General features: G+C 41.2%; 1 protein-coding gene across 4 annotated transcripts in view; it reads left to right on the top strand.

Moving 5' to 3' along the window:
* Window positions 1-25,254, top strand: part of pde8a (phosphodiesterase 8A) — a 41,750-nt gene that overhangs the window by 11,946 nt on the left and 4,550 nt on the right. For 3 of the 4 annotated variants that reach the window (XM_056412800.1, XM_056412801.1, XM_056412803.1), the window contains 18 exons: window positions 7,254-7,310; window positions 10,867-11,057; window positions 12,150-12,206; window positions 12,422-12,476; window positions 12,697-12,785; window positions 13,019-13,097; window positions 13,520-13,660; window positions 14,340-14,428; window positions 14,578-14,629; window positions 14,741-14,783; window positions 16,790-16,867; window positions 17,028-17,098; window positions 17,871-18,035; window positions 20,906-20,954; window positions 21,064-21,199; window positions 21,283-21,481; window positions 22,403-22,620; window positions 23,429-23,561. In XM_056412800.1, coding sequence (XP_056268775.1) covers window positions 7,254-7,310; window positions 10,867-11,057; window positions 12,150-12,206; window positions 12,422-12,476; window positions 12,697-12,785; window positions 13,019-13,097; window positions 13,520-13,660; window positions 14,340-14,428; window positions 14,578-14,629; window positions 14,741-14,783; window positions 16,790-16,867; window positions 17,028-17,098; window positions 17,871-18,035; window positions 20,906-20,954; window positions 21,064-21,199; window positions 21,283-21,481; window positions 22,403-22,620; window positions 23,429-23,561 — 1,902 coding nt within the window. Of the gene's footprint in view, window positions 1-7,253; window positions 7,311-10,866; window positions 11,058-11,896; window positions 12,207-12,421; window positions 12,477-12,696; window positions 12,786-13,018; window positions 13,098-13,519; window positions 13,661-14,339; window positions 14,429-14,577; window positions 14,630-14,740; window positions 14,784-16,789; window positions 16,868-17,027; window positions 17,099-17,870; window positions 18,036-20,905; window positions 20,955-21,063; window positions 21,200-21,282; window positions 21,482-22,402; window positions 22,621-23,428; window positions 23,562-25,254 lie in introns of those variants that run through there. The other variant, XM_056412804.1, reaches the window with a different exon arrangement.

The following is a 25,254-nucleotide window of genomic DNA, read 5'->3' as shown; positions in this document are numbered from 1 at the left end:
ATTCACTGTCACTGTCCTCTGTGCAATATGTACTTGGAAAGAGCCTGGAAATAATAATTTGGCCATTATGGATCTCTTGTGCGCCTCAGGACCATCAGTGTGCGGATTGTGGAGATAAAGATACAGTTTTCATTTTGCCATGTAGTCACCTGATTGTATGTTTGTGTTTACAGCAGATTGTCATTTTTGTGACATGATATGAAGTTGCAGGGGGGGGGGGGGGAAGCTGCAGATTGTTGGTCTGTTTGTTATTGGAGCATTTATCCTTGTAGACTGCCAAAGGTATAAAGAAATAAAAAACATTGGTTATTTCTGCTGTTTTTACTACACTTTTTTTACAATTACTGATGACATTATGTAATGCAAAATGTTCTATCTGCCCTGGGTTGAAAGAACTGATATTTTTATTTTAGTTGATTGACTAGAAATAGGTCAACAGTTTTGACAACCAATTAATTGCTTACGTGGTATATTCAGGGGAAATAGATAAATAGTTCCCTGACTCTCAAAATAGGAGCATGTTACCGCTTCACTTTGAAGTTACTTCAGGTATGATGGTTAATTTTTCTATGAAATGGTATTCACTAAATTATTAATCAAACGTATAAAAAGTAGTTTTTTTCTTATACATTGGAATGAACCAATAGGACTGATTACAAACACTAAATGGGCTTAAAAGATGTTTATTTAAAAATGCATTCTTATTTACTGTAGCCAGTAAGGAACAAAGTCAAACTATAATATTGTTGATCTTATGACATTGCATCTGACACATATTGACTATCAAGGAAAAGCATTGGGAGGTATTATATGAAAAAACAACATTTAGTGAAATCTAGTTTTCACATTAACAAATATAAAATAGTGAGAGCATGAGAGAGAGAGAGAGAGAGAGAATGTTCTGGGACAAACCGATCCACAGTGGCCTAGTTTCCCTCAGCCATGCCAGTGACTCAACGAAAGTCTTCTGCCTGGATGACTGTGGGCTTGGTCACCGTGGATAAGACATGTGGACTGAGCCAGAATACATACGGTTACAGATATTGATGAACTGCAATTACATTAACACATTAGATGAATTATTGTTTGGGTGGGTGAGGGTGTCCTTGGATTTAGTTCACCTCTCTTTGTCAACTGTATTAAAGCAATTCAGAGTAATAAGACCAGGTATGAATTCCGACTGCATGTTATATTTAGCCCTATTAGTGTTATGTAATTTGTACTGCTCTTCAGTCTTTAGCCAGAGAGACAGGCATTTGTGTGTGTGTGAGTGTGTTTGCATGTGCGTGTGTGTGTGTGTGTGTGTGTGTGTGCACGCGCATGTGCGTGTGCATGTGCTAACGTGGGATGTCGTGTTAGTGTCTTGACTTATGCCATCGGGGCTTCATCACTGACGATGTGCCTGATTTTAAGTAATGGTTTCAAATATAAATGTGTACAGGGGGATTTCATTACTTTCATTGTTGGCTCTAAATGATCAATTATTTTGATTCCTTTGAAAAGTAAGGAACATTATGAAATCTCTTCTCAGAGATTACCAAAAAATACCAACACATTCAGCTCTGAATTCTAGCACATAATCATCACTTTGCCACTTAATCATCATTGGCTTCACACTGGGCCGAGAACCAAAGTGGATTTAACTATTATGAAATAATGGTGCATCTAATTTGTTTCACCTAAAAACCCAACACAAACAAAATGTTGTACTTTTTGTAAAGTTTGTGTTGCCGAGACAGGTATCATCTGTTGTCTATATCTATGTATTTTCTACACAACCATGCTGTGTTCGCTATTCGCTATGAAGCGCTGTCACCCAAATGTCTGGAGAGAATTGTACCCAACTGTATGTACTGAACTACAAATATACCACAATGCACTGGTACATGTACACTAACTGAGAGCTACTGTAACTGCCACCATAAAAGGAATGATTTGACTAGTTGCCAAAAAGGTTTTTGCTGTGTAGTCCTCTACAGTAATACATAGCTGTGCTAGATTGAGGTAAACTATCCCAGCATGCATTGGATGAAAGACAAAAAGAACCTGTACTACTTGTCTATTGCAGGCCTGTATATTTTTGTCAAATATGATGAGGGAATTTCTTCAAATGGGGCACAAATTTCTCCCTGAACTCAAGGATGAACTAATTAGAAATTGGTGGTCAAAGTTCACTGTGACCCCCCAAAACACGTTTATATGCTAACATTTCTGATTATGGTTCTACTTGGATGACAATAGTGTGTAGTATATGATTCTTGCAAAAAATATAAATATTGGCTAATTAAAACACGTAGTCATACTATAAAAGTTAGTGCAAATGTATCTCACTGGTGGTCTTATTTGGTGAGGCGTTTACCAGGCCGGTAGTTGCAGGTCTGAAACCGCATTGTTACCTTCGCATTAAAAATGCGGAAGGTAATGTTTTGATCGCCGTGTATTTGTATGCGTGTGTGCGTGCGTGTTATTCGCATAAGTCAAAAAGTATTAAACCGAATCGCATGAAATTTGGTAGGCTGATTGGTTATTATCCGGGGACCATTTGATTCGATTATGGGATCGATCGGGTCAAAGGTCAAGGTCAAGGTCATGAAAAAGGTCAACTTCTTCTTGAATCGCATGAAATTTAGTGGGCTGATTGGTTATTATCCGGGGGCCATTTGATTAGATTTTGGGATCGATCGGGTCAAAGGTCAAGGTCAAGGTCATGAAAAGGTCAAAATCTTCATTTTGCCATAGAAAAATTTATCGCGGTCAATTTATATCCAATTGGCATGCAACTAATGCCAAAATGTTCATAATTCAATGCCCAATCTTGTGATATGCGAAGGTATGCGCTCTACCGAGTGCCCGTTCTAGTTATCGATTGTTTCAGCGCAGCTTGATGGGCAGCAAATGTAAGTGGCCACACATGAAAGTGAATTATTCCATTTGATGTAACACACACACACAGCATGGGCAGCTAGCACTACTATCTGAGGGGCGCAGCGTGTGTGGAGGCTGATGTGTCACACTGTGCCATTTAGACCATCACTTAGCTCAGTGTGTGTGAGAGTTACTCCGTCTGTCTGGTACACAGTGTGCATCCACACCTGTGGCCGCTCCCCTCTAATCAGACCTAATGAAGAACATTAATTCATCTCCATTTGATTCACACTTTTGGACGGGAACACAAACAAACGCCGACACGTTGACTTCTTCTTCTGAGGAGGAAACGCTGATCTCGTCTAGCTGGAGCATCATCAGCTCTGCATATAATGCACCACTTAACCACATGTCGAGAAGTTTTAAGGAGGAACACACTGAGGAAGAAGTGGTGTCAGAGAGTGGGAGGTAGAGAGAGAGAGGTAGAGAGAGAGAGAGAGGTTGAGAGAGAGAGATATTTTTCAAAGCGAGGGATCTGGGGCTTGTGAGTGAACCGCCATGCACATTTTCCTAAGGAGCAGGAGCTGGCATCCCAAGATTCCCTGCATCCTGGTCCCAGCGATGGGGTGGAGTAAGCTGTTTACTCTTTCTATCTCTCACTGCTGACGTCTGCGCACCGAACAATGTCATCCAATTTCCTGTTTTTCACTTTAGTGGTTTGTGTGAGTGTGAGACAGAAAAAGCTAGTGGGCCGGAGAAGGAGGAGGAGGAGGAGGAGGAGGAGGAGATCGAGATCGAGATCAAGATCATCTATAGGGCCAGATACACTGGGAGCAGGATATAGGTTCAGAGGCAGCTCCTCCATGTAAAGACGTTGGGTGTATTGAATGAGAGTAGCAGGCGACTGCAGACTGTCCTGAATGCTGCTGGAGATGACTGTTGACACCCAGCAGCTCTGATGTGGTCACGTTGGCCTGAGCGAGGAGCAGCGGTGTAATATCACATGACATCAGACCGCTTGAAGCTGTCAGCCTGGAAACTGTCACCTCACAAATTGACCTTTTTAAAGACTTATTTTCTACGAAATCACCCACAAGCTTTGGATTTAAAAATTTCCAGCCATTTAAGATGCTTGAATGCTCACTGGTTCACCAACCAGGCAAAGCGAGAACTCACCCCAGAGCCCCCAGACCCTCAGAGGGCCCTGCCCAGGCTCACTGTGTGGAAATTGGCTTTGGGGGGGTGGAGAGGGGATTTAGTTTTTCTTTGGATTAATATCTGCACAAATCCTGACCTTATTAAATAAAATCACGTTGTGGCAATGATATGACCGATGCACCTTATATGTGAAGCATCTTTATCAAAATGATTATGAAAATCAAGGTGTCTGCCATCAGCTCCATTTGTTTAAGCTCTGTGGGCCCTTAAATACAATGACTCCAATGAGTTCCTCACAGATTGGCATTCATATATTGAAGTCTGGCAAAATGAGAGTACTGGTATCGACTCTGTTTGGTTAAGTATTGGTTTTTAGGAGAGAACAGGTTTGATTGTTTTGACCCAAACTGCATTAAGAAAGGGTAGGTTTACATTTTTAAAGTCTCACTCTTTTTTAAATGTAGGCACATGTGAAGCTAAGCTTTAAGATGACATCATTAACAAAGTTAGAATCTAGTTGAGAGGCTTCATTATGATTTGTTTTAGTCAAACTAACGTAAACTAATTACTGTGAAGTCCAAGCTGCACATATACACTTTGCTTAGTACATCTATGTAAAACTAATGCAGTCTAAAACAACAGGGCAGCAGTAAGCACTACTTTTATTTTGGATTCTGGTTCCCACAAACACTTATTATTATTATTATTATTATTATTACGTACCTGAAGGTCTGATTTGTTGCAGGACTGTTGAATTACATAGCATTAGCGTTAGATAGGTATACCTAATAAACTGAATTGTTTTAAGTTAACAAGGACCTCCAGCTCATTTTTATCTCATGGGTGTGTGAGTGTAAGGTTGACCCTGGAAACTCGAAGTGTTACAGGTGCAGTAGGGTTTGGAGATAGAAATCAAATAATTTAAATTATTAGGGATGTTTGAACTGGGCGCCACTGTTGCAAATGAAGGCAAAACAACTGCAACTAGAACGGGCACTCGGTAGAGCGCATACCTTCGCATATCACAAGATTGGGCATTGAATTATGAACATTTTGGCATTAGTTGCATGCCAATTGGACAACAATGTATCGTGCTATGGTAAAAAAAAAAGATGTTGACCTTTCCATGACCTTGACCTTGACCTTTGACCCGATTGATCCCAAAATCTAATCAAATGGTCCCCGGATAATAACCAATCATCCCACCAAATTCCATGTGATTCAAGAAGATTTGACCTGTTCATGACCTTTGACCTTGACCTTTGACCCGATCGATCCCACAATCTAATCAACTGGTCCCCGGATAATAAACAATCATCCCACCAAATTTCATGCGATTCGGTTCAATACTTTTTTAGTTTTGCGAATAACACGCATACAAATAAATAAATAAATAAATACACAGCGATCAAAACATAACCTTCCGGCATTTTCAATGCGAAGGTAATAATCCTATTAATTACATCTGGCTCTGAATCATCAGTTGGTCAACAGACCAGAATGCATTGCATTCAACTCAGACTGCTCACGAAACTCGTCTGATTAACAAGTGGCTCATGTGAACCGAGAGCGGGATCCTATTGTGACTGGTACAACACGACAGCATATAGCAAGAGGGAGGGGCGAGGAGGAGGATTACGTAGGCATACGCACCACGTCCGTACTCCTCGCCTGCCTGGCCTACAGGCTCACTTACTTCCCCTGCTTTGTTTGCCCCTGGTCGAGTGCCAGCATGATGTTTGCGGGATGCAAATGCTGGGCTGAGTGATTCATTTGTGTGTGTGTGTGTGTGTGTGTGTGTGTGCTGTACAAGAGGAGTGTGTCGCTCTAAGAGGCTGGCAGACTGGTTTAGCTGTGTGTGTCTGTGTGTGTGTGTGTGTGTGTGTGTGTGTGTGTGTGTGTGTGTGGCAGGCTATTCTAGTTACACAACCTCAGCTGCAGTTGCATTGGTAGTGTCAGTGTCAGTTACAGAGGGAAGTCTTCCTGCGCGGGGACAGACTGCTGCTGTAGCTCGGCCTCAGCTCGCTGGAGGCTCTGCGGCTAAACTTCATACGTCAAGACCCCGACCTCAAACTAGCTCAACCAACACACGGCGTGGCAGTGGAAACATGACTCCGGCGTGTGGTATATGTTTTGTGTGGCCACTTATCTGTGACATTTACTCAGCAGTAGTCCACTGAAGAGTTTTGTTTCACCTCCACTGGAAAATTAATGGTTTGAATCTCGAATCAAAATGAATAATTATTTGAGTTATTTGTTCTGACTTGTCTGAGTCATTGAAATCAAATCTGACATCAGGAAAACTTGGTACTGCTTGGCCAGACCTTCTCATGTGGTATTTCCATATTTTAGTCCCTATTATTTGGACCCCCCCCCCCCCCCACACACACACACACACACAAACACACACACACACGCACACACACACTTGCATGCTGTCTCTGAAGTGCACACAAGCCTATCATGTGACCAGCTCCTCGTTTCTGTGAAAGATCAGATGATCACAGAGCATCAGCTTGTATCCTGATGCCACACTACTTGTTTGCGGACAGCTGCAACAAATGGCCTAGTGTCATGATGACGTCAATTTGGACACAACGGAGGGCTAATCAGCTTTCCCCCCTTTTTTTGTTGTTGTTTCAATGGAGCTTTCCAAACGGCTTACAACTTAGCAAGAAGTGATTTACTGCTGCTCGGCACACTCTAAAATTCCTCTCTGTATTCCTCCTCACATGTGTAGATTGTTTACAGAGAAGAGGAATTCTAGAGGGATGTTGGTCCGTGAGGGGCTTGGTTGCTATGGTTACTAACCCCTGAGCTGGGCTCCATTTAACAGGAAGGAAGCTAAATTATTTTCAGACAGAAAAGAGTAAACTCATGAAGGGAAAGAGTAATGAGTTGAAAACCTCTGTTACTTTTTGTTGTTGACAACTCTACTGTACATTTGAATTATAAATCAGGAAGTTACATTGCGTTTGTGATTTAATAAATAAGTGTTCATGAATAACCCAATGCTCACTTCAATACTTCTCCACCTACTGTGTTTTAATGTTTAACTGATTGATTTTGTTATTGGTATTATCATTACTATTAAACACACACAGCAGTGGGGTCCCAGGGAGCCTGAACAATGATGATGTAAAGCCAATGTCAACAAAACACAAATATGAAATAACTGATTCTGAAGTGATAATTTTTCTAATTCTTGTATTTTTCTTCTTGACTTTCAGACCACATTAACAGAGGTGCAATTTGGACCAATGAAGTTATTTAAAGAGCCGCTTCAGGTACCGTAAAACAATGCCAAACATCTGAATGATTGATTATTGTGTGTGTGAATGCATTCAGGCTTTCCACAGAATATCAGAAGTGCTCCAGGGAAATGTCTATGCTCATATCATTTAGGGGCTATTAGCCGAGCTGTGGCGCTAAACGTGGTGTGACTGTCAATATTTGGTAGCATTTCTCCAGTATTAGCATTTCAAAACGTCAACTACTCGAGCTAATCTTGAATTTCTAAAAGATAACACACCTTACCAAGAGATTAAAGGAGGAGAAAGAAAACTACGCATGCAAACTTTCAAAGAAGAGAAATGAAAAAATAAATACAAAAATTAATGGACTTATTGTGTGCGATGCAGCCTTAGGTTGTCAAGGCAACAACGCCAAACATTTATGACCAGGAACATAATAAACAATGCATGTTATGGAAGAACTGCACAGAGGAACCATGGACTAGTTTGCTCACTGCGAAGAGGACATTCTCTGACGCTCAATGGTCCATGACACAGTGTGGCACTGTGCTTCTCGGCATGCGTTGCCGCTTATTGGGTGAAGAGTTGGAGTCTTCGAAATGTACGCTTTTCAGGAAGAATAAATTTTATTTTGAGAGACTATAAAATGTAATTTGGGATTCGTCTGCTATTTTTATGAATTGCTTTATATATTTTACACGTTACAAACCTTTGTTGGTACAAGCTGTCCAAATGTGAAGATTTGCTGCTCTTCTTTGTCCCATATTGTAGTGAACTGATCACTTTTGGACTGTTTGTCAGACAAAACAAGACGCGACCATCGGCTTCTGAGAAATTATTTTTAAATGCAAATGACATTAAAAAACACACTCTAACCTTAGTGTAACAGTGATGATATGAAGTCAGTGTGACAACGGGAGGAAAGCGAGGTAGAGAGATATCCCCTTCCTGTTTTTGTCACTCACAGCTGATCCTGTCATGCCCTCCTCATTTCCACTCCACCTCTATTCTCGCGGCTCACAGGATCTGGCCGGGCCCTCCTTGTTTTCAACACTGATGTTCTTGAGACGGAGCGATCAGACACTGAAAAAATGTTTGCAACCCCTCTTTCAAGCTATTTTCCCCCCTCTTTCTTTTTGGCTCTCTGCCTTTTCCATCTGTTTGTTTGGAGCATAAATATTTTTTTTAAAAGAAAAGAAAAAAACACCCTTAGTGCTTTAATGCACTTTGAGATTGTTGGTGTGTTATTTATTACTGAGCGAGGCCTGTGTGTCTGGTCTGAGCACAGGCTTCTGAAGAGACTGTATCTTCGTCTATATAACCCCTTTCCTCCACCTCTGCGGGAATGTTGACTTTTCTATCAACATCCCAATGTGGAATTCTGATCTAATTCCCTGTGCGTACCGAACATAGCTGCTGGAGTCAGTGGTGATGTATTTATGACCCGGACACTTATTGCCGCTCGTAGGGAAAATGTTCATAAGCAGAATATGGTTTGCATTAGCAACACCCGGCCTGAAGCTGCGCACTGAAATAAAACCACGCGATCACAGGATTGAATCAAAAGGACAACTCTCAAAACAACCAATCCTCTATCCCCTCATTGTGTGGAGGATAGTAGCTCTATTCCAACAAAGTCAGGGTTTTGTGTCCAAACTCAATTTTCAAGGTGTGATGCAAACTCAAGTCTGCAGAACAAACTTTCCCTTCTCTACGTTCATCCTGCTCCCTGCCAACAGTTGGAGATGACGTCTGTTTGAGAGAGTGACTCATGAATCTCCTCTTAGTGCAGCACTGCTCTTGGAGGCGGGCCTAAATCCCTGGTCCAGTATTTGCGCAAGTAAGGGGTTATATGAAAGTATGCTGGCAGAGAGAGAGAGAGAGAGAGAGAGAGAGCTGTCAATGGCTGGCTTGACGGCAGCATTTTCTGCCACAGCCTTGTCAGACCGGTGGGAGGGGCCACACAGCCAGTCAAGGCCACCTCGGCTAATTGTGTCATAGATCACGGCAGTGGACAATAAAATCTGTGACGCACTGAGTACGAGCAGAGCCTGATCAATCAGCGCCTGTCCGCTGCAGGCCTGAGGTCACAGTCAAGCCCGCGCCGGAGGCTGATTAGGACGACAGGCGCAAATGAGCATGAATGCACCAATGATGACTTCAGAGCTGTTGATACACTGAGAAATTGAAACACATTCTTCTCCTATTCTTACTCAACTGATTCTGCAGGATGGAGGCAGTTATTCTGTGACTAGTTACGTCAGTTTTTTAAATCAGATATTGGCTACACATCCATTAGCCCTGTTGCTCTCAAATGTTTAATTATAGATAATACTTCCATTTAATTTTAAATAATGTGTAGTGTTGCTGTGTATACAGGACTGTCTCAGAAAATTAGAATATTGTGATAAAGTTCTTTATTTTCTGTAATGCAATTAAAAAAACAAAAATGTCATGCATTCTGGATTCATTACAAATCAACTGAAATATTGCAAGCCTTTTATTCTTTTAATATTGCTGATTATGGCTTACAGCTTAAGAAAACTCTAAAATCCTATCTCATAAAATTTTAATATTTCCTCAGACCAAGTAAAAAAAAAGATTTATAACAGCTGAGTGTTTGTCAAGGCTCAGGAAACCCTTGCAGGTGTTTTGAGTTAATTAAACAATTCAAGTGATTTGTTTAATACCCTACTAGTATACTTTTTCATGATATTCTAATATTTAGAGATAGGATATTTGAGTTTTCTTAAGCTGTAAGCCATAATCAGCAATATTAAAAGAATAAAAGGCTTGCAATATTTCAGTTGATTTGTAATGAATCCAGAATGCATGACATTTTTGATTTTTTAATTGCATTACAGAAAATAAAGAACTTCATCACAATATTCTAATTTTCTGAGACAGTCCTGTATATCATTTCTACCTCAGGTATAAATTCGATGTGGACAATACTTAACAATTGACAATGTATACTGTATGTATATATATATTGTTTTTATTTTTTTAATGGTCCAATTGCTTCATATCTTTATCAAACAAATATAAAAAAAGGTTGGATGACAATATCGCTACACTTGAGGGTTGCGATATTATGTTTTGTGACACTATATTGATTCTCAAAAACACTATTGATTATTAATTGAAAAATGTTTTGCATGCACAATTCATGACAGACAGTGGCACAATTTTTTCGGACATTTCATTAACTAAATGATTGTTGATTGTTGAAATGTGGATGCATGAAAAATATATACAGTAAATGTAAACTAATCATTAGTTTTCAAGCCATGCTGAGATGAGAACACTTGACTCTTTGAGTCCTGGCATTTGGAAAGCTGGTATTTTTAATATTTGTTTGCATGTACAATAAAAAAAAAAATTGTATCTGCCTTTTTTTCCTTCCGTGTTTTCAACCACTTCAATTACACATTAATTTCTTTTAATATTTTGTCTCTTCAAAGCACCCTTTAACTATATTACATAAGCTCCATGTTTATGGGTTTCATCGAATGACATTGCAAGAGGTCACTTAAAAATACAGATTCCTCAGTTGGATATATGTGCTTAGTCATCCCTCTTTTTGCAGGTACTTTTAGTTTTTGCCAAAGAGGACAGTCAGAGTAATGGCTTCTGCTGGGCATGTGAGAAGGCCAACTTCAGGTGCAGCATGGCACGAACACCCGAGTCGGCTCTTGAATGCTTCTTGGAGAAGCATCATGACCTCGTCATCATTGACCACAGACATTCCAGACACTATGATGCGGAAGCTCTATGCCGGTAGGCCACACACGTACTCTTCATCATAGTATAGATCACTACTTTATGTTGTATTACTACGATGATGCTATGCAGTGGTTCCCAGCTAGTTTTCTGTCTGGTGTTCCCACCACAACCCTGTCAGATAAACTCTAGCTACCCTAGTCACACAAGTCATGTTCCAAATGTGTAGAGTTGAACAGAGGTAAGATGGTTGCTCCTCAAGACTATTGATTATGTATAAGTGGATGTTGTAAAACAATGTATCCATCAAACAGCTCATGGTCAAGCATTCGTACTACCACTGGAGAGGTTCCAGACATTTATTCACTCATTTTAGCTCACAGTTTTATCCATTTAGCTCATGGTTTCAACAATTTATCCAACTTTTAGTAAACTATTTGAACCCTTTTTCCAATTTTGGCTTGTCTGCTCGCTTGATAACTCCAGTAGTTTTCACCCACTCCCAGTCTCGTCATCCCGCCAATTAGTTGAGCTAATCCACATTCGTTGTCCTGGTAGAGAATCACAGTGGACAAAGTTGGTTTGAATCCCATAAGTGTCTCATCCCAGGCCAATGACACAACCCAGACCAGATAATCTTGATAGAACAGCTACAGTGCACTCGGTAATGCGTGTGTTTATGTCTCTTGGGGGTAAACGGCCCGCTCACTTTGGACTCACTCGCTTCCATTGCATGCTACCTCATGGAGTCATGTCGATGAGAAATGAGCGGTGCCTGGCCATACAACCCTCTATCTTTAGCCTCTGCCCAAACCAAAAACACATTTACAAACATTAATTTGCCCTGCCCAGCGTGTATGTTAACCCCATTCATTTTGACCAATCCATATGTTCAGTGTACACGCACAGGCTCCGATGGGGAACTAAAGGGCCTTTATGACCGCTGGCTGGGGGAAACCACAGGCGGATGAGTGGTCCTGTACACTGCATTCTTTCAGAGGCCTAGGCCTGCTCGTAGAACTCCACCACTGGGCTCTGTCTGCCTGGGAGAATCGGAGCGTGAAAAACTGAAAATTACACTGATTTGATGCCATGAAGTTTTCCACCAGCCTGCTCACTGGCTAAAAGGCTCCCTCTGTTTACATACAGGTCAATTAGAGCGGTCAACTCTTCAGAAAACACTGTGATAGTCGCCGTTGTAAAAAGGTATGTACAACTCGCTGACCCTCCTCTTCCTCCCCTCTTCGGGCCTTTCTTGTCCTTCTCCTTCTCTGTGTCTATAAGTACTTAATAATTGGTAGGAGTATTGTTAGAATACTCGGCAGATGTGTACTCTGGTCCATATGAATGTCTGATGTGTGATGAAGTGTCTTCAGTGTTTGTCATAATGTTTGGGTGCTAACATGTGTTCTCTTTTTAAGGCCGGACAGAGAGGAAGCCTCTGTGATGCCCCTGATCAATGCCGGCTTTAATAGGGTGAGCAACAGAATGTGTGTGTGTGTGTGTGTGTGTGTGAATACAGATTGTAAATCCTTTCTATTTGCTCAGGAGACGTGTGCATTGAGTTCCCTGTACCTGAACCATTGTTAGCCCTGGCATCAGCAGCACTAAAACGAATCTGTCATGGATACATTGACATGGAAATGGTTTCCTTTCATTTGTCTTTGATTGATCCGTGTTGCACTCTGACCCTCAGAGATATGTGGAGAATGCCAATACGATGGCCTGCTATAATGAGCTGCTACAGTTGGAGCATGGAGAGGTGCGGGCGCAGTTCAAACTCAGGTGAGTCATGTCAGTGTTGCACTAATATTTTAGATCCGTTGCATTCAGTACTAACTTTAATGAGTTGCATTTAGAGCAACACCTCAGAAAGAGTCTCTGCTTTTAACAGTTTTACTGTATCATGCTAGTTCTTTCTTTACAAAGTATAAATGTATATAAATAGAAGCTGGACACTCTGCATGTTGGATATGCTAACAGCAATTATTTTACTGATGTTTCTTCACCTGCACAAGGGCTGGAAATGCTATTTTCACTGCTCTAGAACAAAGCCAGGAGGCCATAGAGATCACTTCTGAAGATCAAGTAATTCAGGTGGGTTTCTGAGAAACTTTAATACTTCTAGTTGCTTTATTGTGATGGACAGTTCATCAGTCTCCTTCACGGTGTCCTCCCCCTCCTCGTCTTTTGTTCTTTCTCTCTCCCTCCTTCTCTGCTGTTTTAGAGCCTGTTCATGTCTTGTGATCCCAGATCTCAGTAGTCATAGCTGAGGTCTCTGTCTGTCTGAATGGCTCCTTTTGTTAGCATCAAAGATGTGCAGCCTGTCGTTGCGTTATTAATTTTCCATTGAATATGTTTCTGATCACAACAAAACAAGCAACGAATGTGTCAGCTTCCCTGAATTGTTTTGGTCAGCACAGTTCATGGAATGCCATCATCTTAACTGTGTCTGAACTCACACTGGGTTTTATAAACTCAGTTCAAGCCTGAACGCTGCTGTGTTCTCTCCTTTGCAGTATGTGAACCCTGCCTATGAGTCCATAATGGGCTACCAACAAGGCGAGCTAATAGGAAAGGAAATAATAGAAGTGCCTAAAAGTGAGAAGAATAAGCCTGATCTCCTTGAAACAATAAATTCTTGCATAAGGAAAGGAAAGGTAAAAAGCATTCATCAAATCATCTACACTATACATTTCAGCACAAACACAACTTTTCAGGGTGGTTCATCAGTTAATTAAGAACGCATCAGAAAAATAAATGGTCAGCTTCCCTTGTTTGTTGGTACTCTCACATAAATAGTTTGACATGAAGACTATCGCTTCACAATCAAATGGGTCTGCCGATATCTGCTCCTGCCTTTGTCTCCGTGCATGCGTGCGCATGCATCCATGTGTGTTATAAGTCTGTACCACTGGCCATCCAGCAGCTCTGTTTCATGTGCATAAGAACAGCGGTTGATGGCGGTGCAGTAATCTTACTACACAGAGAGCGAAGGTCAGTCTCAGACAGGCTGACAGCGGGACGGATCTTTTTAAGCTGCCACAGCAGTCCGTCGGTGGGGGGGACATGAAACAAGCCCGTCGGACTCCAAGAGTGCTCACCCTACCCATTAAAGCACCTCGCTGCTCTCTGAAATACTATGAGCCACCCCACTTCAGCTTCTAACCTACACCACGAACACTGACATGCAACACACCCAGTCCACACCTACATTCAAGACATTTTCAAATGATTATAATTACCGTATGTTCTCAGTTGTTATGATGATTGGTCCTGTACATTTTGCGTCAGTGCGTTTCATTTCCTCTCTCTCGGTTCATTCCTTTTATGTTCTAGGAGTGGCAGGGGATTTATTATGCCAAAAAGAAGAATGGAGACAGCATTCAGCAAAATGTGAAGATCACACCTGTAATTGGGCAGGGAGGGTGAGTGACATATTTTGAGGCCTGGCTCATTCAGTCTTGCTTTGTGTCAAGTACCTTTCCAGTAACTGAGTAACTATACCAGATGATTGCGATCATATGCCTTTGTTTTGTTTTCCTGTTGTACTCATTTGCATTTTTTCCATTCACAGAAAAATCCGACACTATGTGTCTATCAACTGGCCTTTAAATGATAATAATAAGGTGAGACGTATTTCCACTTATTGCCAATTTAAGAAAGCATCCTCACAATTAACCCTTGAAAGGAACTTTCTGGCAATCTAATCAACGTGCTTCTCTATTCTGTCCATGCAGAGTGATAAATCCACTGAATGTGTGCAGGCAGAGTCTCAAACAGGTAAGATCCATCTGGAAAAGGCCCTCTGTAGTTGCAAGACTGCTCGGTCGTAACTCTACTCTGTATTAGAATAATGTTAAAGTTGAACTAACATCTTACAGATTTGAGTAGTTCAGGTTCTCTCTGCTGGGCAGTCAGAAACACTAGTGATGGAAGTTCTTTCCATGACGGTGTCACTTGTGATCTGTCACAAGGTTTGATTATGTGAAGGCCAACAGTGTGTTTGTCATTAGGTAGCACAACATTAGTTCGAATTTCACACGGATGATACACTCATTTAAACTGACCAAATATCTGTAAGATGTTTTTTACAATAACTTTGAGACACATTTGGGAACCTGAGCTTTGTGAACTTTGAATCTCTGAAAATATCTGAGCAAATGTATTGCACCATGCCAGAAAACCATTGTTCTCTTTCATCATGAACCAAGATTCAAACAGAAGACTACCCAGGCTTTATCGAGCTGACAAATACCTCAAAAGTAATGAATGCAGTGCATGAATTCAGTTGACATTGAAAAAGTTACACCCACGTTTTTATTTCCTCTAAACTGGACAATTGTTCCTTGCTGTATTGTGGAATCAACCGGAAAGCCAATTCACAGTTGCGACTGATTTCAAAATGCAGAAGCTACACTCCTGACAGGTCAACAAAACAGGGATCTTATCTCTCCTGTGTTGGCGTCATTTCACCAGCTCACTAAAAAGAAGTGACTTGGACATCTTGCTGTTTGTTTATCAAGCTTTGCATAGTATTACAGCAAAGTATATTTGATATTAACTCTTATGCAGCACCCCTATGTCCTCTCGGGTTGACTATGCTTCTAATGTTATGGTACAACCCTAATAAAGAGTTTAGTCAGCATAATAATTTGCCATTTAGAAAAATGTATTAAAAGCATTCTTTTCTTCTCTTTGGTCTTTCAAAGTCACCTGTGTTTTTCATTTCTTTTGTTTCTTAATTTACTTATTTGAGTCTTAAGTGTGTTTTATCACATTTAGTAAATGTAGAAATTGCAAAGAAAAATGTAATGTCCATGTTTTTGTCATTTGAATATTATTGAAATGCACAGTACGTCCGCCTACTCACAAAGAAACAGTTCCTGCCGACTGTTTCTGTCTTTCTATTACTTTATACTTTATCGCCACAAAACCACAATCAAACTCGCAAGCTCTCTGCCCGCTTAGCAGCGGCTGAGTGGCAGAGAGGTGTAGCAATGTGTGTCCTTGTAGTTCCGTTAACTTTAAGCGGTTAGCCAAACACCGTCAAAAACCATAAAATGAGCAAACTGTTTTTATCCCACTGTGTTTCACTGTGGTTCAGCGGGCCCTACCAGCATGACTGGATTAGAGTAGACAGTGAGAAGTCAGCAGGCAATCGATGGCTGTATAAAACAGGTAATAAAAGGTGCTTTGAGAAAGCGTGAGTCACCACAACCGCAAGAGGTCCTTGAGCATGCAGCCATCACTGGGCACTCAACATATTATACAGTTTGCTGCAGCAGAATGGGAGATTAGCCGTGGACAGACAGAGAGGTGCATAGTAACCCACTCACACATGCATGTTTCTCCTGGCAAAGATAATAACACCAGCCTGTTCCTGTAAATACATAGGACAGATCTGACAATTGAAATACAATAAATATAATATCTAGTATTTTGTGTCTATGGATTTGACTCGTGAGGTTGTGGTGAATCAAAATGTTCTGGAGTATGTACAATAGATTTGCAATGGAGAATGCTTATAATGACAAAAACATATTACATTTCACTCCATTGGGTGATTAAAACATTTCACTTTTAATCCTAGATTTGACCAATAATTACACATTTAAAGGATCAACATTTCTAGAATCAGTTCTACTGAACAAAAACATTCTGGTTGAGCTGATTAAGACATTGCCTCCCCTTGCCATATAGTATATTGTGTTTCAATTTGGATTTGCAAGCAAACTTGAACCATATTTGTGTTTGTCTGTTAATGTAAGGTGTTTCATTTTCCGCAGACATCCAATCCAGTAAGCACAAAGACCGGAGAAAAGGCTCTCTGGACGTAAGATCCACAACTTCTCGGGGGAGCGATGGTGAGAGTGAAGGGAGATAGATGATGGAAACTCTGGGCGTTACTTGTTAGCTATGAAACCTTCCCAGTTGTCTATGTGTTGATTGGATACACACGCAAACACACTCGTTAAAATGGAAAACTCTTCTTTATTTATCTTCTTTTCTTCTCCACCCTACCAGGGAGCTCACAGCGAAGGCACTCTTCAATGGCCCGAATCCACTCCATGACTATAGAAGCTCCCATCACCAAGGTCGGTTCCCATGATCCCTTCCATCGTCCATCATATGATTTAGCATTTGGTACTAAAGTTTTGTATCTCATGACTGAACTCTTGGGCTATTAAACTGCCACTAACGCCAAGAGCACTTCTTGTACAACTTGTAGCATCGAAGGCTAGAGGCCACGCATACCATGTCAAGTGCAGATGGGCTGATAAAATGCCACATTTCATGCACAAGACAGGAAAGCATGTAAGACCAGGATGACCTGCTGTTTCAGTGGTTTATTTAGTCTGCATAGTCGGAAACAGAGAAAATCCCTAGGGATGTGTCATATGACTGTGGAGTCAGTCCCTGTAGGCGTCATCCTCTCCAGAATAGAGCCCTGATAGAAGTGTGTGTGTGTGTGTGTGTGTGTGTGTGTGTGTGTGTGTGTGTGTGTGTGCGTGTGTTCGTGTTAAAATTGTGCAAAAACATGCTTGCTAACCTCCAAGTTCAGATTTTCGACTAAAAATATAATTCTCACACATCACTTGTTTTTTTTTTCTTCCGAAATATTTTAGAAATAGGATTCATTAATGTTAGAGACAAAGAGTCAGATCTAAACAGAATAGTTTTTTATGTCAGCGCATATATTTATTTGAAACCTGAATTGTCTTTATTTCTTTCATATTATGTTATCAGAATTTGCTTTGTCTATTTCCCTCTGCTTCAGTAAATGTCTTCTATTACTATATGTTTTCTCTTCGCTTTTATCGTAGTTTATTCACAAATAAATATCACCTCACTCATTTCACTACCCAGGTAATAAACATCATCAATGCAGCGCAGGAAAGCAGTCCTCTGCCTGTGGCAGAGGCCTTGGATCGGGTACTGGAGATCCTGAGGACAACTGAGCTCTACTCCCCACAGCTGGACACCAAGGATGAAGACCCCCATACGAATGACCTTGTGGGGGGGCTGATGATGGTAAGCAGCAGGCCTTGTAGAGCATGAGGGTCCTTCGAGAAGTACGAAACACCCAAACAGCTTCCTTCCGCTACGTATGAATCGACTCCCATATGATAACACACGTCAGAGCATTCGCTGAATTCCACAGTGATAACGCGCATGTCTGCAGGAGGGTTCATTCACCATGAAAGCCCATGATAATTGTGTTGGATCTAAGAAACAGAGAGTCAGGAGTGTCCGAGGACTTTTGGTTTTTGTGAGGATCTTTGTTCATATTCGGGGAAGAGAGAGAGAGAGAGAGACAGAGAGAGACACTAACAGACAGCAATGGTGTACAGAAGTAGAAAGAGTGCCAAGTTGGCAGTCTTGGCAACAACCCCAGAGGAAGTGTTAGATTGTCCTTTGTGCTCCTGTAGGCTGGAGAGGAAAGCCTACCCCGCCCTCTCTTTCTCTCTGTCCCCCCCTCTCTTCTGCCTCCCCCCCTCGCTCTCACTGTACACATGCACATATTCACACTCACATGAAGCTCTTCCTCTTGACTCCACAGGCCTGGAAACATCCTGTCCTTTGGATCAGATGAATACGCATGGCTTTATTTATACATGTACTAGATACACAGAGGCAGGGAGGCAGGGAGGCGTTACACACACAGTCCTTCCCCAGAAAGATTTGTTCTGCATAAGTTATAAAGGCTGAAGAAACCAGAAAACCTTGAGGCATGCGTGAGTTGAGGTTTAGATCGTTATTTATGTACGATCATATTGGTTTGTGAGGTTCCCTGGTTGCATATGTATTTGTATGTGTTTGTTAGGATGAAGTCTGAACTGAGAGGAGACAGTGAACATTAAGAGAAGAGCTGTCATCTTTCTGGGGAGAAAGTCTTAAAATAACCAGTGTGTACAGAGGCAGCGCCACCATGAGACAATGCTCGGGTCAAAGATGAGCCAGTCTCCTCTTCCTTTTTCACTTGTGAAGTAAACATTTCACTCTGCGACACACACCCATGTACTCACTAATGCCCGATATATATGTATATATATATATATACATATATATTTGTATTACCCCAGAATGACATGATATCACCCAGATATAGCTGACAAGTGACACAAATGTTATTTGAGAGATCTGGAGGCCTGAACGTCTGCACTCTGCAATCTTTTTATTTGTTTTAATTTACCTTTTAACATGTTTATGACACACAATAGTCTGAGGGCATTTTAACCACATAACACAATTTAGCTTCCTGACAGTTATTCTTTAAGAGACACATTTAAACAACCTTTTAATAAACACATACAGTAGTTGTTCCTAACAATGTTCCTCATAACACAAGCGCCTAGTAACGCTAGCTCTATGAGCTAAATGCTACTGTCAACATGCTCACTGCAGTGACGAGCTACTGCTGATGTTCAGCCAGTATAAGGTGTCTGCTCTGTTCACCATCTTACTTTAGCATATTCACATGTGCCAGTTCAAATTAAACACAAAGTACAGTTTGGCAGCGATTTGGTTACAAACCAACGTATATTTGACCTGATAATGGTGCTAGAGGAAAGGGTTAAGGGTTTAACAAAGTTGCAGGTTACTCTATAGCAGATTTCGTGACATGTTGAGATATTTCACTCCTCTTGGTAGCTATATGGGAAAGGTCAGGTGATCACCGTTGGCAGTAGGATCCGTCTTCAGGGGACGATGAATGTTGATTGGTCAACCGACTGTTATTGTTTTTACCCACGCCACTAATGTGGCTAAAAAATATTTGTTTTGTCTTAGTTGTTTATTATCTTCAGCTGGTACAAATCACTGTCCTAGAAGACACGGATGATTATACCACTGAGAAGCCTTTGATTATTGTTGTGATGAAGTGTTACCTCACTGATGAGCCCCATTTGCTTCCACGGCATGCATTACTGACCAGAGGAAGACAAATGTCATAATTGAATAATTTACTGTCGATTATCTGACATGTGCACATGAATTGCCGTCATTTCTGACAAAACTATTGCAGTTCATAAATATAGTAATGATTTTCTAAACTGCATATTGGTTTCCATTAATAAACTCAGCTTGGCCGCTTCATCCCTCCACTCCCTCTGTGAGCTGTTGGGGAGGGGAAAGATATTAGGTGTCAACATAACATAGCTTCCAAAATATTGTGTCGTGGCACAGCTGAAAGCGCACTCATAAAAGTGTTTTGAAGATCTGTGTCTTTGTTGGCTCTTATTGTTATACTGTTGTTATCTGTTACGCTCTTGACTTGGTCCAAATGCTTTTCCTTCTGCAACTTTGTCAAAATGACATTTAGTCACATTGACATATGATAAACAAATAATATTTGTTCTCTTTGCTGGTAAGATTATTGACCAATTGGGGACCTAATAATCGATCACGGATTTTAGTTGGATATTAACCTTAATCTGGCCAAATACTACTCGTGCTCTGAGGGGTTAACAAGGTTTAACGTTTTCTATTTTTATCTATTTTTATGAGAGGATTCCGACCTGACTTGTGGCTTAATCCAGGTGTCATTTGTCTTTTTGTGGTTCAATGACATATCAGTGATGGTTGATGATGTGCAAGTCCCAGTAACATGACTGGTCTTTGCTCTAAAGTCCAAGCTGATGTTTGTGTCTGTGTTGGTGCTCCTCGTAGCTTAATTTAGCGCAGAGGACTTTTGTATCAGATCTGATGTCAGGGCAAATGTCTCAAAGCATCCAAACAATTTCACTGTCCACATTTATTTTGAAGGCCCTTGCAGTTTTCTGACAGACGTCACGCTAATGTTGTTCACACTTGAGCTGAACGCCTTATGTGGCTATGAAAAAATGATGAATGATGCAGTCAGCTTTTCACTCCCTGACATGTTCTGTCTCTCTTCTTTACAGGATGGTTTACGCAGATTGTCAGGAAATGAATACATCTTGTCCACAAAACGTAAGTTTACATAAAGCAGAGAGGGTGGACGACACAAAGTGCTGTGCTATGTTTTTAGCCGCTCTCTTTACATGAATGCCTCCTCTCTTGTGCCTTGGTTTGCTCACAGAGCCCCACCATATGCCCAGTCACCTGACAACTCCTCTGTGTTTAAATGACATCCCTCCTCGTATTGCCGAGACCATGGAAAATGACGACTCGTGGGATTTTGACATTGTCAACTTGGAGGCTGCAACCATGAAACGGTGAGGCAACAAAAAGTTGAGGGATACCAGAGGAACCGTGTCAAACTATTGTTGTTAAACTACCATGCTGAATCCTCCTGCAGGCCTTTGACTTACTTGGGCATGAAGATCTTCTCCCGGTTTGGGGTCTGCGAGTTCCTAAACTGCCCTGAGGCCACTTTGCGCTCCTGGCTACAAGTGATTGAAGCTAACTACCACTCCAGTAACTCCTACCATAACTCTTCTCATGCAGCTGATGTCCTGCATGCAACGGCTTACTTTCTCTGCAAGGAGAGGGTCAAGGTAAATCAACAAGTAGTTATAATTAAAAATGCATGCCAACGCATGTTTTTATTTTCAGTTAATATAAAGGAAATGATTGAATAAATGATTGACAAATGAATTGCTCATGAATAAAACTGTTAATTGCAGCAACTTATTATTACCCATTATTAGCTTTTGTCAGGGAGGCTTTAAAAAAAGGTTGAATTAATGAATTAATGAAATACATGAATAAGGTGTCATTGTTTGGTCTTTTGTTTTTTGCCTCAATATGTTGAAGCCACTCGGCCTGTTGTGATCTCACTGAAGGGATCTTTCATTGGCTTAGCCAGTGAACTGTGAAGTTACATCACTCAAGGTTAATGAAACAGACGGGTTAGCAGGTCTTTTATGTTGCAAATTAATTTTGGGATGAGGAATTATTTTGATGGTGTTACATTTTCTTTACTTGTCCATTTTATTAACTATTTCTGGTAATATTGAAGTCAATATTTTAGAATGGTAGCTTCAAAATTAAGGTGAAAAATTAGATTCAATAATCTGCCGTTTTTACACACATTCACATAAATGATTCTCTGTATTTGCTTAATCTAGCACTTCATTGTAGCTGTATAATGTTGTATGTAAATACAGCATATTGACAATAGAAATGTTGGTAGCTCGGGATCACCTGGTGAAGCAGCTAAATTAAACTAAACATGAACTGTTATTATCCTAATTATAAATCACAACTGTCTTTCACAGTGTAGAGCTACTTCTTGGTTCAACCTGCAGGCTCAACTGGAAGCACGTCACATCTGTGTTGATAACGGGATCTGACACTGTACTAGAATGTTGTCAGCTTCTGCCGGATAGTTGTTCATTCAGAACTATAAACCAAGGTTGAAATATACCAGACTTTTCCTTTTATTGCCCCACAATTTGTCCAATCTGCCCCAACAGCAAAGTTTGGATCCCATCGACGAGGTGGCTGCCCTGATTGCTGCCACTGTGCATGACGTGGACCACCCGGGACGCACCAACAGCTTCCTGTGCAACGCAGGAAGTGAATTGGCCATCCTCTACAATGACACTGCTGTTCTAGAGAGCCACCACGCAGCTCTTGCCTTCCAGATCACTACCAGAGATGATAAGTGCAACATATTCAAGAACATTGAAAGGTAGGACATTCACTACACAAGGAATAGGTCACCCCCAAAACAGTTACTTTTCATTATCTGCTCATGCCCTGGCTGTTCACAGGATCACCAAACAAAAAACTGAACACCGTCGTTGTAGAAGTATGTTGCTGCAAGTCCTGAAAACCCATCATTACAAAGACCTCAAGTAGTCTATTCCAACTATCAATCAAATAAGTGCATGTTGTGCTGAAAAGACAATATTTACTGTATCTCAGCAACTTCAAAAGAGATAAACTGACAGTTTTTACAGAAATGTTGTTGAGAAGATGATTACTTATAAGTCTATTTTGGGCTGAACTCTTTATTTTATTCATTCCAATTTGCTAACTTTTAGTCATACGGACATTTTTTGAAAACTTGACTATGAACTTGGAATAATAATCTCTATCAATATATCAGATAGAGGAAATGAATATTGCATGTCTTGACATTTTTTTCAAAATAGTATGTAATGCAAAAATCACCTGAGGAATCATAAGGTGATAAATTAGGTCTGCATATGTGCAGATACAAATCAGTACAGTGTGTGTTGACAGTAGCGGGGTATTAATGTGATTTGAGTCCCAAAGCAGAATAGCTCACATGTGCTGGTCCCCTCGGAGGGGGAAGGTGAACAAAGCATCTATTCATCGCCACTGTCCCTGCAGTCAGATGGGGAACACTGTTCACACGGGTTTGCATGCTATTTACCACACTGTCATCTCATCTGCTCTGTTTTCTCCTCTTCTCCTCTCCCTGCCTCCCCCTCCTTCGTCTCTCTCACCCCCCCCCCCCTCTCTCCCTCAAGGAATGAATATCGAACACTTCGACAGGCCATCATTGATATGGTGCTCGCGACCGAGATGACCAAACATTTCGAACACGTCAACAAATTTGTCAACAGCATCAACAAGCCACTGGCTGCTCTGGAGGAGAACGGGGTGAGATTAGATTTACCTCAACACTTACTAAATGTGTTCATATTTCATAGCAGTGTAGACATAGTAGTTCTAATTTTGCCGTCTTCTTTTTAGAAGTGTTTTGAGTCAGAGCAGGACGGATACACAGGAGCATTCAGACACTAGATATACACAATTATTGTAATCGCATTCTGTGGCAGAACAGTGCAACAATATGCAAGCAACAATAGATTGCGAGCTTGAGAGATGGTGATACTGGTTCGGGGACCCGTGGCCTTTTGTTGCCTGTGCACTGATATCTTTGTGGGAGAGAATTTTGCAACTTGGTACCATCTTTCTCGTCTGTGTGTGGAATGCTCAACACAGACATTTAAACGTTGTCTTGCCCTTTAAAGGCAGGAATGAGCCGAATATATAATGTTTTTATATTCAACAAAGCCACTTTCATAACATTTAAGTTTTTGATATAAATTGTAACAGAGTTTAAATTGAGTTGATCAAGAAAAAAGAAGCTCTTTGGTCTTTGTTTTGCATACACTTTCATTCAGTTAACCTGGAGACTGATGAAATGGAGTACAACACGGAGTCATGCCATCTGCAGAAGTACTCTGATGATTCTGCAGTGGTCGGGTGTATTAGGGATGGACGGGAGGAGGAGTACAGGGCAGTGGTGAGTGACTTTGTAAAGTGGGCCGATAAGAACCACCTGCGGCTGAACGTGGCCAAGACCAGAGAGATGGTGGTGGACTTCAGGAGGAAGGCGACAGCTCCTCCACCTCTGAGTGTCCTGGGAGTGGACGTGGACATGGTGGAGGAGTACAAGTACCTGGGCGTCTCCATCGACAGCCGACTGAACTGGAAGGCCAACATCAACGCTGTGTACAAGAAGGGGATGAGTCAACTCTTTTTCCTGAGAAAGCTTCGATCCTTCAACGTGTGCAGCAAGATGCTGGAGTTATTCTACCAGTCGGTTGTCGCCAGTGTGCTGCACTTTGCCATTGTCTGCTGGGGGGCCAGCATCGGGGCCGGTGACACCAGCCGTCTTAACAAACTGGTTAGGAAGGCTGGCTCCATCATCGGCTGCCAGCTGGAGCACCTGGAACAGGTGGTGGAGAGGAGGACGTTGAAGAAACTGTTGTCCATATTGGACAACCCGGACCACCCTCTCCACCACCTCCTACAGGGACAGAGGAGTACTTTCTCCAGACGTCTCCTCACGCTCCGCTGCCACAAGGACAGATACAGGAGAACATTCCTGCCGGCGGCTATGAGGCTCTATAACAGATCACCTCTTGCCAGATCATAGTGCAATAACTACAACAATAACTGAATACTTACACTATGTTGATCTGCACTTCACACATCTCATTTGTTTGCACTACACACACACACACATTTCATTTCATTTGCTCTGCACTCATACACACACTTTGCTTTTTGCACTCTGTCTATATTTAATATTTTTTGTATTTGATTTGTCAGTGTTGTTGTGTATGCATGTGTGTTGTATATTTACATATATATTTTGTTTTGTATTTTACTTTTATTTTACTTGTATACTTCTATATCTTTCATCCCTGTTTCTTATATTTTGTGTTTTGTTTTTATTCTTGTGTGTTGCTGCTACTGTCACAACAAATTTCCCCTTGGGGATTAATAAAGTATATATCTATCTATCTATCTATCAAACCTCACTCATCTTGGCTAAAATGAA

Source organism: Pseudoliparis swirei, chromosome 4 (genome assembly GCF_029220125.1).
Source record: "Pseudoliparis swirei isolate HS2019 ecotype Mariana Trench chromosome 4, NWPU_hadal_v1, whole genome shotgun sequence".
Lineage (NCBI taxonomy): Eukaryota > Metazoa > Chordata > Actinopteri > Perciformes > Liparidae > Pseudoliparis > Pseudoliparis swirei.
This window is presented reverse-complemented; position numbering and strand designations above follow the sequence as displayed.